At 39.1% G+C, this 14,668-nt stretch overlaps 4 protein-coding genes across 4 annotated transcripts; 1 reads left to right on the top strand and 3 right to left on the bottom strand.

Moving 5' to 3' along the window:
* Positions 1–1,078: 1,078 nt before the first annotated feature.
* On the bottom strand, positions 1,079–1,252 carry LACBIDRAFT_312697 (uncharacterized protein; the record flags this gene model as incomplete). The annotated part of the gene is made up of 1 exon (XM_001888300.1): positions 1,079–1,252. The coding sequence occupies one exon, from the start codon at positions 1,250–1,252 to the stop codon at positions 1,079–1,081; it is 174 nt and encodes a 57-aa protein (XP_001888335.1).
* A 4,726-nt stretch (positions 1,253–5,978) lies between these two features.
* Positions 5,979–6,942, top strand: LACBIDRAFT_333644 (uncharacterized protein; the record flags this gene model as incomplete). The annotated part of the gene is made up of 6 exons (XM_001888335.1): positions 5,979–6,021; positions 6,150–6,257; positions 6,312–6,353; positions 6,409–6,477; positions 6,528–6,682; positions 6,868–6,942. 6 exons carry the CDS (start codon positions 5,979–5,981, stop codon positions 6,940–6,942), a joined length of 492 nt encoding a protein of 163 aa, XP_001888370.1.
* Positions 6,943–10,934: 3,992 nt separating this feature from the next.
* LACBIDRAFT_312694 (uncharacterized protein) lies at positions 10,935–12,351 on the bottom strand (the record flags this gene model as incomplete). The annotated part of the gene is made up of 10 exons (XM_001888299.1): positions 10,935–11,112; positions 11,167–11,271; positions 11,327–11,362; positions 11,421–11,459; positions 11,513–11,531; positions 11,635–11,828; positions 11,884–11,946; positions 11,994–12,083; positions 12,139–12,198; positions 12,257–12,351. The coding sequence occupies 10 exons, from the start codon at positions 12,349–12,351 to the stop codon at positions 10,935–10,937; spliced, it is 879 nt and encodes a 292-aa protein (XP_001888334.1).
* A 422-nt stretch (positions 12,352–12,773) lies between these two features.
* On the bottom strand, positions 12,774–13,997 carry LACBIDRAFT_333642 (uncharacterized protein; the record flags this gene model as incomplete). The annotated part of the gene is made up of 4 exons (XM_001888298.1): positions 12,774–13,597; positions 13,634–13,869; positions 13,954–13,966; positions 13,988–13,997. The coding sequence occupies 4 exons, from the start codon at positions 13,995–13,997 to the stop codon at positions 12,774–12,776; spliced, it is 1,083 nt and encodes a 360-aa protein (XP_001888333.1).
* Between the last annotated feature and the right edge of the window lie 671 nt (positions 13,998–14,668).

Genomic DNA, 14,668 nt, shown 5'->3' with positions numbered 1-14,668 from the left:
ATCAAAAGCCGTATATGAATTTAAGCCAGTTTNTGTTACATATTCGGTGATATATCCAACAACCGCCTTTATTGCTGTACCTGACATCAAGCTAGTAGTATCTGTGTTGCAGCGAAGAAGATATGTTAGCTCAGGTGTAAATGTATTGAGCCACATTTCACCCTTCTTTATTTTCAATGCACCGCATCAACCATTGTCTCCTCTACAATCTCACGTGGAAAGCGTGCCTTACATTGGCCTTGTGCATTTAGACACCCTTTCCGCTTCACTTTTGTGGGGTCTTCCCCATCTATCTCAGGTCTGCGGCACCCATGATGATTTGATCTAGACAAAATATCCTCTGTTGTCGCATGAAAATTACCCCACCATACTTTAAGATTAGTGCATCTTAAACATTTGTTGCACCCTCTATTCTTGCAGAGAGGAGGTGGAGGTATAGGCATAGTATGGGTTGGATTTTTGTATTCTGGATCGTTTTTCTGAGCATCTTGACATTGAGCTTGAATATCTTCAAAGGATCCTCCATGAAGTTCTCCTTTATGTACTGATTCAAGATATTCAACAATACATTTTTGAAAGTCAGATGAAGGATCCATAATTCGATCTCGTATGTCTTGAGGAGATAAGGCACCTTTTATCCACAAAAGCAGGTGAAGGTGCAGTGTTAACCTCCCTTGTTGTTCAACTGTTCCATAGTATGCATCTGTTTCTCCATATAGTCCAGCGTGATTACTTCCAACACCTAGTACATGTTTAATAAAATTTTCACAGATAAAATGAAAAAAGCGTGCAGCAGCTACAGGATTCTTTGCAATTAATGTAGAACATTCTGGTGAAAAAGTTAATTCAGGTCTGAATTCTGTGTGGTGTCAGCAAAATAAAGACATATAGGATGTTTGCCATCTGCTGGAGAAAGTGTAATGAACCAAGAGGGAGCACCAATATATGATATAAGTGACCAGACTTCATTACGCATGTACTTCTTTGATGTTGTTGAACCTTGCACATGACCTCCAACAGAATCCAGATCCTTTAACAATTGAAAGCATTCTTTTTCTTGCTCAGTTTCTGGTTTTACTCATTCATCTGAAGCAAGTCTTTTGTTTATGCTAGATATAACTTGCATATCAAGGTTAAGCAAGCGTTCAGTTACTGAATCAAATGAGGACTTTTTGGTTGTAAGATAACCTCCAGTCGTACTTTGTTGTATTTGTTCATGATTGAATGCAATAAGTGGAAAATGTGGATCCATTTGGAATCACTTATCATGATACATTAACAGTAAACGCTTGTGGGCCATAGTAGATATGTTATGGGGTATCATATCATTTCCGATACCTCCAAGGCCATAAGGAAATAGCCATGGTAGCATAGCAGGAAATAGTTGAGGGTTATTATAAATGGAGTTGGGTTGTTGTGAATGGCCTGCAAACATGATTTTTTTGTTAGATGTCAAATGCTTCAGTGCTCGAGCCTTTATTGCCTCCAAAGACATGGTAGAATACTCTTCTCCAGTCAGCCCTTGAACTACAAAAGTACAAGGACCCTCTTCGGTACCTATCTCTTCTTCATTATCATGAACGCTTGTAGCCTCTCGCTCCCTATTTATTATTGATTGATGATAGTCAATTACAACTGGTGCATCACTCAAAGGGTACTGGCTCAAATTCTCCTGTGATATTCCAATGTCAAAGTAGTCAGAATGGTTCAATTTTAACCACTCAAGTGCTTTTGAAATCTGCTTTCGACGGACCAGCAATGGTGTACATTGAAGGTCTTTTTTGGTAGGTTGACAAGGTCCAGTAAACATAACAGCCAAGACTTCATCAAGTTCTTCAAGAGGAGGAGGAAGAGTGTCATAAATCTTTGCAACAGGATTTTGGAAAGTTATTGCATTTGCATGCATCTTGTACCGTCCAGAGGCTACTTTGATTATACAGCGATTGTGGCGAACACGTGATATGAGCAGCTGTTCAACGTAAGTTAAGCAGGCAAGCTCATCAGGAATTTTACCAAGCCAAAAACCATTACAAAGTGCATTAGCAGGTATTTTTCCTTTGTCTAGACTTTTATTGCAAGTATTGCATATATATTTACAGTCATCATCAATCACAGGCCCTGAGATTTCATGGATTTCATCATGTTCAGATTTTCTTTCTATTCGGGAAACCCCTTCTCGAATCAAGGGTTCCAAGTTACTTGAGGTATCAGATCACTTTAACATGTCTGATAATTTTGTTAGCTGACCACAAACTGCGCATCCAGATTCAAGAAGTTTGGAAGGGAGTGTGTCTTCACAGAATCCACTAATTATTTTATGAATTAATTTCTTAGAGGGTGGTTTAGGTGGGAAATTAGTGATTTTTGATGTCTGATAAGTAGACTTATTCTCTTTACTTCTCTTAATTTTATATGTTGGACCTTTTAAAAACTTAATATACTTTTTTTTAATGATTTTTTTCTTGTCTGCTTTACTGAGACCCTTGTACCACTTAGCTTGACGTTCGGAAGATGTCAAAGCTGGTTTTTCTGGAGCAAACAATGTATAAAATTGAGAACATCGTGAGGAACACATATGTGCTGATAAAACCTCCAAGACATCTGTAACTGGAGATTTGCTTGATATTGTAACATTGTGCATCTTTGCAATGGATTTCGCTTGAACCAATGATATTTTTCCCTTTAATAATTCCAATGGCATATAACATATAAGCAGTTCAGGGTTTTTACGTAACTCAGCCTGAGCAGCTTGAAGCACAAACTGGCCAATGTATTTATAATTAACCGAGGTTGCATTCTGTAGCTCTAGACTGTATGGAGTGATGTAATTTTTTATGTCACTCAAGTTTGTGCTAATCTTTCCACCCCCATATTGAATGGAAGGCACAACTGCCATTGTTGCTTGACAAGGGCACCCATACCCATACCAATGTTTAATAGAATGAAGGTAAGGTTCATTTATGGTGGAGACTTGGATAGCTGAAACTCTATTTGTCAACAATAGTTCATAGCCATACCAGTTGGAGATGGATGAGAAAGAGATAAATGTATAGGCCATTGTATATTGAATTATTTTTGAAATAAGAATAAAAGAGGACAAATGCACAACAAATCGATGTTGAACAAATAGTGCAGGTAGTGAAAATGAGAGATGCTCTTGAAACAAGCGAAGTTTATTTGCATATACATGACGGAAAGTACAGTGTCTTGAAAACCGAAGTGCAAGCAAAATGCAGAGCTTAATGGCATAGTTAACAGACAAGGAATATACAATTGCACTATAGTATACCAAGGCTGGTATTTGACTGCACAGGCATTCTAACGTGAAACCAAATAGTGAATGAATAATGCAAGTTACTTTTACTTTTAGTTCTCGAAATTCATCAGCAATGACAGAGTTTGTCATAGCCTGAACATATATTTCCCAATCTCTCTGCATAGTTAAGTGTATCTCAATGTCGTTGACATAGTCAACATGTGCCAGCAGGCTCGGATTGTTTCCAATCTCTATTATGGGTGCATGACGGCTTGGGTTGTTTCCAACCGCTATCAATCCTTGGCAAATTGCTTTGGATTCTATGTTTGTATCAATGGGATAGATTGTAAGGAGCAGAGGGATGATGGTAAGTAGCAACAGAGTCCACCGATATGGATGCATAGTCGATGGAGGACAAAGAATATTGGCAGTCGTTGTTCAAATATTTGAAAGTTGAACAATCACATGACTTAAATTTACACGGACATGTGATTCAGCAATAGCACTCAGTGCATCACACTTAGCTCAACTTGTCTAGAGAAAGATCTGTGAGGAAGTACACAAATTTATTATTCATAACTCTTGCTCATTATCTGAGCCACTTTCAGATGCTCTAGACCCATCATTGTCTGTTTCTGTGTAGTTGCTTCTTGAGAACATTAGAGTCAAAAGTATAAATTGAATATTGAAATTCACCTTGCCAAGTCCTCCACATTAATTTCACAATGTGAAAGTATTACACTATCTGTTTGGATAGAAATCTGTGTAATAGAGGGCATTGTACTGCACACATAGTTTGCAAAGGAAGTTCGACTGCTACTATGATCATCGAGTTTGACGATACCCAATGTTGTTAATCGGGGGTAAGTTGATGTTGGAGGAGATTGCAGCTGAATATCAGCAGGATGAAAAAATGGAATCTTTAATGACTCCAATTGTGGGCAGAGTTCCAGAAGTCACATTACTCCTCGGGTTGAGGCTGATACAGGAACAGGAATTCCATTTCCGGGGATCAGATGCAAAGTTTCAAGAGATGGCCAGGTCTGGCCAATAGTTAAGAGGAAATGATCATGTAGCATTGTGAAGGGAAGTTCCACATCTATGATCAGACAGCGGAGTGGAAATGACACAAGATGCTTTCTGAGTTTCAGGGCTGAAAATGGGGCATAGTCACCCTCATTTTCAAGGAAGTACTCATCCATAGGTGTACCAAGAGGGTCTGCCCAATAACATATGATGAGGTTGTGAAATGAAGCAGAAGAGCATATCTGCTTTATCTTCATCAATGTTCTTTCAATTGTTTGAGGAAATGGTGGTGCATCTGTATACTGCACAGAGAAAGAAACAAGGGAATATGTCAATGAAATGTAGTCAAAGGACTTGAGAGAAATGTATTTGGCTGCAGTCTCCACCTTGAAGTGCAGGAGTGCTAGCAAATCCAGATGGTAATCAGGCCGCAGTTTATAAATGTCAACATTTTCTGGAGCTCGGACAGTAAGCTCCTGAAGACATGGAAATGCTGGAAAATATAAGTGGATAGGTTGACCATCACACAAGATATTGAGGCTCCTAAGCCTAGTTATGAGTCCTTACGAGTTTACGAGTAAGACTCATTCTTTATCAACTGAGGACTTAGACAAATTTTTCATTGATTGATTCATTCATTGATTTACCTTTCATCACCGCGGGAACCTTTTCTCTTAAGGAGAGAAGCAGCCATAAAATCAGGAAAAATGGCAAATAAATTGGCCAAAAATGTGTAGAAAATCAGAATATTGCTTAGTAAGTTGGAGAGGCTGTGTTCAGGGTTCAGGGTCCATATCCAAATATAGAAAGCTGTCTGAAAAATGGAAACAGATAGGTTGAGAAGCAGTGCAAAATAAGTGAAAAATAAGCATGGTATTCACCATTGCCATGATCATGAATGGGCTGTGTTCAGGGTTCAGGGTCCATCTCTAAAAATAGAACAAAGCCAGATAGATTGTATAACATGATTACAAAATATGCCAAAAAAAGGAAGAAAAATCGGAATGATATTTGCTGTTGTCATGATATTGAAGGGGCTGTGTTCAGGGTCCATATCTAAATATAGACAGAAAAAAAAACAACTCAGAGAAAACAGCTGGAAAATGAGGAAAAAGTGAAGAAACTTGTACACAATAATTTAGCTATATGTGGGCAGATTCCCATATTTGGAAGTGTATCCTGGACCCTGAATACAGCCTCTCCAATAGTATAGCAACATTAAATATCAGAAATGTGATTATATCATCTGACTAGCCTTCTTTCTTATGCAGATATTGGTCAAAAGACATGACTATTTTCAAAAAGTGTCCAATTTTTTCAGTATTTTGTGTTTTTCTCAATAAGGAATGATCTGTGTGACATTATTTATATATATTTGTAAAGCTAAGCAAAGGGGCTACAATTCTTGTTAATAAAGCTAAGTGAGAGGCTGTGTTTCTGGTACCGTGGGAAAATTGACCTGAAAAGGAAATTAGGGACAGTTTTATAGAGCATGCTGTTATATTTCTCAATGTGGTCACAAAATGTGACTAGCTATTTTCTTTCCTGAGATATATGCAAAGACACCTATTTATTCATGTTTTTATATATTTTTCTCAATAAGAAATCATCCTGGTCATATGATTTCAGTACATTTAGAAATGTATGACATGGGGCTATAATTCATGTACTGTGGGAAAAAGTTCCCAAATAAGGAATGTGGACATGCCCTAAACTTCCTGGGTACTTCAAAGCTTCTGGTAAATAATAGTAAACTTTCCATTTTGAACTTGAACCACCATCATCTTGCTTTGCTGGCACCTTGTTCACTCCATTCTGAGTCAACCACTCATGCTACTGCTACAATTCTTTTTGCTATGGCTTCTAGGCCTTCTCTGCTACACTTCTATGCCCTCTGTATTCTCTTCCAACACCTGGAACATGCTCAGATCTGGAAATACTGGTGTTAGCTCTGAACTTGGTCATTTTTGGCCATGTAAGCCTATTTCTATATTTCTGTAGGTACTCTGCTAATCTTTCTATATTCTAGATCAACAAACTCCCTGTTCTCTGGCTATTCTGAGCCCAGAAGGTATGTAACTTGCCCTTTTTAGTGCATATTCTCAAATTTAATATATTTAACCCAGAAAACACATCATTGGCTTTCTGCCAGTTAAATCCTATGGATTTCTATGCCACCTCTTCCTTAAATTATGGTAAGACCTTAGCTTGATCATATGTAACTCAGGACTGAGCAATCTTCTAGATCTTTTACACTGGGATCAAGGAAGTTTTGGCAACTACCTTGATTCCAGTGAGGTTGATTACAACCCTAGCCCTTGGGCACCCTCTATAGTGATTGATCTCAATCCGAGCCCTTTGGCAGCCAACCATTTGGTTGAGCCTCTTCCATTCAACATGGTTGAGAGAAAAATACATAAATTATATACTCATCCATTTGTGGTTGAGAGGCAAGGCCTTTTGGCACTCTATACTCATCCATTTATGGTTGAGAGGCATGGCCTTTTGGCATTCAATACTCTTCCATTTATGGTTGAGGGAACAGACATAGCTTACCCAAATATGAGATATGATGATATATATAGGCATACATCAGGAGTATCACCCTTACACTGGAATGCACAAAGCTCATGGTCAGAAACTTTGATTTTGAAAAATGATGGCTTTTCTACTTGTGTTGAACTTAGCCCTGAGCTATGTAAAAGTGACTACACATTTTCTGAATATTTAGATTTAAAACTTCATAAGTTGTGGTTGCATCTAAGATCTTCTCCACTCTTGGAATTATATGTTAGAGCTTTTTTGACTCTTCTCAGATTGTTTACCATCATTTCTCAAAGAGATCTGGTTGCAGTAAAATGCCAGGAACTTGATTTGAAATTGAAAAGAAATATATTGAGATCTCATGACTTTGCTACTCTTATGAAAAGAATTGGTGGATGCTCTACTATTTTAAACTTTGCAAATTACATTGTGTATTTGATAATATTCCACCATGTCTCAGCTTTGCAGTATTTCAAGTTCTCAACAAAAATCACAAAAAATTTGTGTATCATGATATTTGCTTTATCTGTAGTATTCTTTTTATGAGTCCTTACGAGTTTACAAGTAAGACTCATTCTTTATCAACTGAGGACTTAGGCAAATTTTTCATTGATTCATTGATTCATTTACCTTTCATCACTGTGGGAACCTTTTCCCTTAAACAGAAAAGCAGCCATAAAATCAGGAAAAATGGTAAAAGAAATCAGCAAAAAATATGTAAAAATCAGAATATTGCTTAGTAAGGTGGGGAGGCTTTGTTCAGGGTTCAGGGTCAATATCTAAATATAGAAACCACCTAAAAGTTGCCAGAAAATCTGAAAAAAATACCCCAAAATTAAGAGTGATCTTCTCTGTTGCCATGGTGTTGAAGGGGCTGTGTCCAGTATTCAGGGTCCATATCCAAATATGGAAATCAAGACAACCATGTAAAAATATTGTCATATCATGCAATGTGACTATATTTTGAGACCAGCTTTCTTGCTCTTTGAGATATTGGTCAAAAATGCATGACAATTTCCAAAAAGTGTCCAATTTTTTCAGTATTTTGTGTTTTTCTCAATGAGGAATGGTCTGCATGACATTATTTATATATATCTATAAAGGTAAGGAAAGGGGCTACAATTGTTGTTTATGGAGCTAAGTGAGAGGCTGTGTTTCTGATACCGTGGGAATTTTAACCCAAAAAAGGAAATTCATCACAAATATATAGAGCATGCTATTATAGGTCACAAAATATAACTAACCATCCTCTTTCCTGAGATATATGCAAACAGGACTGTGGGAATATTTTACCATAAACAGAAAAATAGTTATAAAATTGGGAAAATTTGCTATAAAAAGAAAGAAAAAAGAAGAAAAGAAAAGAATAGCACACATTGTTGCTATGATATTGATGGCTAGGCTCAGAGCTCAGGGTCTATTTGCAAATATAGAACAAAACTCAGAAAATCATAAAGTGATTACATGACCAATTTCCTAATATTAAATTTAGAGTCCACAGAAAGGACTCATACATGCCATGCAAAGCACTGGCCCACACCCACAAGTTTCTTTAGGTGCCCAGAGATGCTGTCCGGTTCTCCTTCGAGAAATGTTGGTTGTAGTTCACGTATGGCGGTGATCACTGGCGGGTTGATGGTGGATTTCCTCTGTGAGTTGTTTGTTACGATTATTCGTTGATCCTGCTTATGACTTCTTTTGTCCTTCGAGAAGTCGTGATGTTCAGCCAAGTACGCTAGGAAGTTTTCGACTTCTCGGCCGTAACAGGCTCCTAATATTTCAAAGTCATTGGCTGTCCAAAATTCATCCGCCTTACCAACGGGACCCCATTTTGGCAGGGGAGGAAAACCTTCTCCATTAAGTATTAGGTCCTCCTCAGCTTCGCTTCGTCGGTCCTTGAGTCGACGATTTAGATTAACCAGAATGATCTTCTGTAAGGCAAACCCAGATTGATTAGCTTCATCGTTGAAGTAATATAAATTCGATAACAACTCCTTTAAAATATCCATTTCCTCTTTGAACAGATCCTTCCTAGTCTTCCGGGACATGACCTTTCCATAAGAACTATAAATCGGACGACGTAAAGCGGATTCTCCTAACTGTAGTGCTTGGTGGTGACGACTGGCGAGCGCAAAGATTTTTTCTGATCTGTCGAATCCTGTGTCGGTAATAGATTCCCTGAAGGAGGAGAAAGGCATGCAAGCCGGAAAATTTACTAGTACCTCCCTGTACGATCCTCAATCGGGGAACTCCTCAGAGGAGAAAGGCGCTCCTAATTTGACGAGGTCTTCAATGTCAGGGTTCTTGGGCTCATTTGTATCCGGAATAGGCGTCTGCTGATTCCGTTCCTGAGCTGTTTGGAAAGAAGACGTTTCGGGGATATCCAATCCTTCAGGCATATCAGGCGTACCTGGCGTAAATGTGTTCTGTGTATTAGTTTCAAGCGCTACTTCTTTCCCGCGAGGCGCGTTTGTTGTTCCCGAAGTGGCAACATTGCTTGTTCCTTTCACCATACCACTTGATTGCGAGTTATTGGTCTTTCTCCCCGAACCAGATGATTTCTTTGTACTGTCCATTGATCAATCGCTTTGAAATATCGAAAGATGATCTGACGTAAAGAATATCGAGAGATGATCTGGCGTAAGGAATAGGATGGGTAATGTGGGTGCAACGTGTTCCGCCGGTGATGGAAGTTGTTGTTTTTTACCGAGATCTTGAGATCTTGATATCGATGACGTCAATACTTACACAATCGTAGGGAAAGTTCCCAGTGTGTCCACCAATGTTAGAGTTCATAGACTCGCGCGTTGGTGTATTCCTGTGAATACAGAAGTGTCAGTTATAGTAATAGAAGATAAACGCACGTGCTTATTACTTGAACATGAAGATGAGTCTGAGATCAGAGTTCGAGCGTGATGTTATCCCTAGATCACGTGAGTAACACCGTGAACGATAGACAAAGGGACGCTGTCAATCTGAAGCGTTAGTCCTGGGACGTTAACAGTTCGGATCAAGTAGTTGATAGCTTTAATGCTTTATCAAGTACTTCTTAGACAGCTAACTAAGTCCTTTATTCAAGATCTTTAAGTCACACAGATATGGGGTAAAGTAAGTATGAATTGCTATTCTAGTTTACAAGCATATTATATACTGATCCGTTATTCTAGAGTCTATTGGAAGGTTACAGAACCTTCCGTGAGGCTCGAGTTTTTACTATAATGGTTACTGATTCTGGAAGCGCTGGTGTTGTTTGGCAAGCCTGTGTTTGGTAAGTCCATGTTTGTTGAGTTTGTGTTTGCCAAATAACGCGCCGTGTTTACACAAATGAAACGCGTACGCGCTACGCAAATCTTTGTACATTTATATACAAGGTTTGAAGGTTAAGTTGAGAGTAAGGAAGTGTGTTAGGAGGTAATGAGATGAAAGGGCATAAGTTGAGTAGTGGATGTGATAAGAGGGCAGCAGACAGGTACTATAACACAGACATGAAGACAGGAAATGCTTACCTGCTGCACGTGTCGCAAAGGTCAGGGTGCTATCTGCAAGCTGAACTCTCACAGACTCTCTCTTAAAAGTCATGCATAAAACAGCGACCATACGCTCATACTCATAAGCAAGAAGTTTTGCGGTGACAAATTTGACCTCTTTGTCTCCGCGTTGACGAGGTGAAATGAGCTGGTCATCAACAATGATTCCAAGCGTAACACACAAGGCAGGTGTCTTGCGATCCCGTATGAACACGAGAGGCCCACCCTTTGTTTGACCGGATGTCTTCTTGGCGATGAGAAGTGATGGATCAATGCGAGAAAGGTTGACAATATTGGACATATAGTCCTTCTCAAACACAACCAATCCTTTAATGTACCTGTAAATCAGATGCAAATATGAGTCTCTCAGTTAGAGAAAATCCAAAAGAAGACATACTTCAGATTGATATTGGGGTAGACACCTCCAATGCTAGAGAAGAGGATCATCCCATTTCCATCATCATCTTCTTGGTCGTTGTTGTCCTTCCATGAAATAAATTTCAAGCCGCTAGATTTATAAGGTTCAAGTAAGATGTATGAGGACGCATTATACTTATTGATAACTTGCCTAGGCAGCTTGGTCAACTTCTTATATGTCTCCTTAAGAAGAGGGTCGACAAGATCAGACGCGGCAACTCCACATTTAGACAACTTCGGATAACTTGGGTTGCAAATAAGACAAAGTTCAAGTAAAAGAATAGAAATAATTGCCTAGGGGAAGGATCATGATCAATGTCTTCTAAATAAACGGTCTTTTCACTGATAATGGGTTAACGTGGGTTGAAAGTAAAAAAAAATCAATAAAGCACAAACTCGTCATCTGTCTTGTCACCATCGAACATGACCTCATCCTTGTCAAAGACATCTGGAGCAGTTTTCTTTTTCTTCAACTTTTCAATGCTCACTTTTGTCTTCAACCTGATTAAAATTGAACATGGGCACTGAATAACTTCAAAAAATAAGTCAAGCTTACACAGAAGTGTCGAAGATCACTTGACGACCTTTATTTCTAAGGTGAAAAGCAAATGAAGTTAAATCTGGTTGCAATCTAACAGAATAAAACCCACTTTTTTCCTGTTGGCGTTGGAGAATCATGACCAGATTCGCTAAACAACATAAGGTTATGAGATTGCCACATAGAAATAGCATGGAAAATTACCTTGGGTCATCATCGCTGACTACAGATTCCGGTTCATTATCATTGTTAGAAGCAGTGCTAGAGCGAGGATACAATCAATAATTTTATATGGCTACAAGGACAAAAGTTGACGTAGACTTCACTCTTCTTAGTGGAAGCCACTTTGCTAGGAGAGGTCACCTTGTTACTCACAGCCAGAGTTGTCTTGGCCTTGGTGGGAGTCTTTGTCTTGTTAGCCACCTTGGCCTTCGCTGGAGTGTTTTTGGATGGAGTGGCAGGAGGATTCTTAGTCGTAGAAGGGGCTACCCTAGGTTTCTTTGGACTGTCATGTATGGGGCTTTGAAATTTGATATGAGACACAAAAAATCATAATGAGATGAAATTGAACATACCTCGCAACGAAAGATGCCTCTGAATCAGACGCAGTGACCTCATTGATTGTTCTCTTTTTCCCTCTGAACACAATGGTTAGATTTTACTGATATAAAAATTGATAACAAACTTTGATGGGGTAGGTGTAGCAGTAATCTTGCGGGGTCTTCCACATTTGCGTGGGGTGGAGGGTACCTCCACAATCTCTGGCTCACTCATACTAAACAAAAAATGGAGTTAAATGCATCAAATATAAGTAAAAATGAGTGACGCACACAACCTCTTCTTCCTCTTCATCGTTGTCATTGTCCTCTCCGTCTTCCTCATCAGACGAACTTGGATAAAGTTTGGTGAGCAAACTGAAAATAAGGAAAGCGCAGCCTAGAAACATACCCCTCCTCTTCATAAGTCTCATTTCCATCCGACTCATCAGAGTCGTTGATGAACTCCGTAGAAACCACAGCCTTCTTGCGACGAGTAGAAACCATGAAGTCAAAGTGAAGAAGGAAAAGTAAGTAAATGCACAAGGAGGAGTGAAAATCAATCCTCATTTATATGACACAGAATTTAATTTGTATATAAAGGATATAGATGAAACAAAGAAGGATATCAAGGAGGTGGGGACCCGAAACCCTGAATTTGTAAAAACGCCAGAAGTGCTAGACCCTGTAATAAGAGAATCTCTGAGGGAAGCGTAGAATGTGCATTAGATCGAGTCCAAGACTGTTTAAAAGATCGAAAGGGGTGTGAAAAACAAGGGTATTAGAGAAACTATACCATATTTGTACTTCAAGGTGCCTGCAATGATAGTGCCACTAAACTTATAATCTGAAAATCCGTAAACTGTGTACGAGGATGAAAGCATTTTTTTGGATGCAAACAATTATAAATAATGTGACACACAATCTATCTACAACACATAATCGGCTGGGAGGCTAGACACTAGGCTAGGGAGTTTAACGCCGTCACCAGCACATCTACAGCCACCGACACACCATGAGATAAGCTTTGGAGTAACCACACTCCAGCGGATCGGATTTTCTACTACTTTGGGCATGACAGGAGTGATGGGCATGGCGAGCGTCAAAGTAGGAAGAGGTGAAAGCGGTCTGAAGGGGAAGAAGGCGCATCCTGAATCAGTGGAAGTCCTCAGGGTAAAGCTGCAAGAAGGATCCTCTCCACAGGTATGGTCCTTGATCGCTGCTAGATCACGGATAAAGGTAACCCCAACTCTCGATTTATACTTTTTAACGAGAAGTTCCATCAACTCCCAAGGCAATGCTGTAACTGGTACTGAAATTCCAAAGTGAACGAGAATGGTATGTGCCTCATCCTGGGGCAAAGATGATCTGTTTCTCACTGCACGAAAGAGTTTGGCGGTGGGCAGGGATAAACTGAAAGGTAGCAAGCTGATTTTACGGGCTTTTAGATCAGCATAAGCAGTGAAAATTCCTCGCCCAGTTATAGCGTTCATGGTAATGGATGCACCAGAATGGAATAGGGCCTCCAAGGGTGACGTGGATTTGGTGGCGATAATGTTGACATGAATGAGGGGATGGAAATTGGAAGTGTACCATTCAACGTGAGTGATAGCAGGATTCAAATCATAGATTGGCAAGTGACCGCCAACAGATTTGAACCTGGATAAAATGCGCTTGGCCAAGGTTTCAGCATGAGCTTCTGGTACATATATATCTAGATCATTTGGGGCAAAACTGTCGACATTTGCCAGCACTGCAAGAAGGGCAACAGACCCCCCAACAAACGCACCACAGGTCTCCATGCCTTCCAGAAGCTTGTGTGGATCAATTGAAAATGAGGTTAGAATGCCCTCAATTCGTGTCGTGATATATGCATTAACTGCACTTGTGTAAGAGGGCCATTGCAAGCATGGCAGATACGAGTCCTTTTTATATTCAGGAAGCCACAATGCAGCACCACAGCATTCACATTTTTGATTATTTAGGAAACTGGTCATGTGACCACCTCCTGAAAGCCCATCAGATCTATACCCATTATATATATATATTATTGCTATTTTTTATTGGACAAATTGTATATTTCCATGTATATAAAATACTGGACCTTACAGAGAGTCCCTACCTTGAAAGCAACAATAAGTACTATGCTCCATTTTTCACTAATTTTTTCCAGTCCTTTATAGCCATTTTTAACTAGATTATTATGTATGGAATTTTCTTCTGGACCCTGAACATGCTCCCCAGTATTGCACAAACAGTGAGCATCTTCCTTCAATTTCTTTCTGATTTTTCTACTATTATATTGCCATTTTTTGATTCAAAAAGTGCACATTACCTCAGTTGAAAATATGCCATGTACTCTGAAAATGGTCCCCAACATTGTCATCAACAATGCATATTCTCCCCCATTTGTTCCTGATTTGTCTTCTGTTTTTATCACTATTTTTCCCTTCCAAAAAATGTTTGACAACATCATCAAACCATCAAATCTTATGGGAAGAAAGGCAAGATTCAGTGTTAGAAGTACTGAAAAAATCCTTGAGATCAGAGAGTAACAAACTAGTGTCTTTATAAACTCAGAGGACTCATAACATCATTGCTAACAATGAGCACCATATTCCAACTTTCTCTGATTTTCGTGTTATTTTCTGCAATTGTTGAATAAATTTCCATATAAGGAAATGCACCTGGGACCCTTGAAACATTCCTAACATCAACATCAACAGTTAGCACCATTCTTCAATTGTTTTCCATTTTTTCTGCCATTTAATTGCTATTTTTCAGTTGCACAAATGCTGAGTGCCATATACAGAAATTTACCAGA

This window comes from Laccaria bicolor, genomic scaffold (assembly GCF_000143565.1).
Source record: "Laccaria bicolor S238N-H82 LACBIscaffold_54 genomic scaffold, whole genome shotgun sequence".
Taxonomy (NCBI): Eukaryota; Fungi; Basidiomycota; class Agaricomycetes; order Agaricales; family Hydnangiaceae; genus Laccaria; species Laccaria bicolor.
The sequence above is the reverse complement of the archived record's forward strand: the minus strand, read 5'-3'. Positions and strand labels throughout refer to the sequence as shown.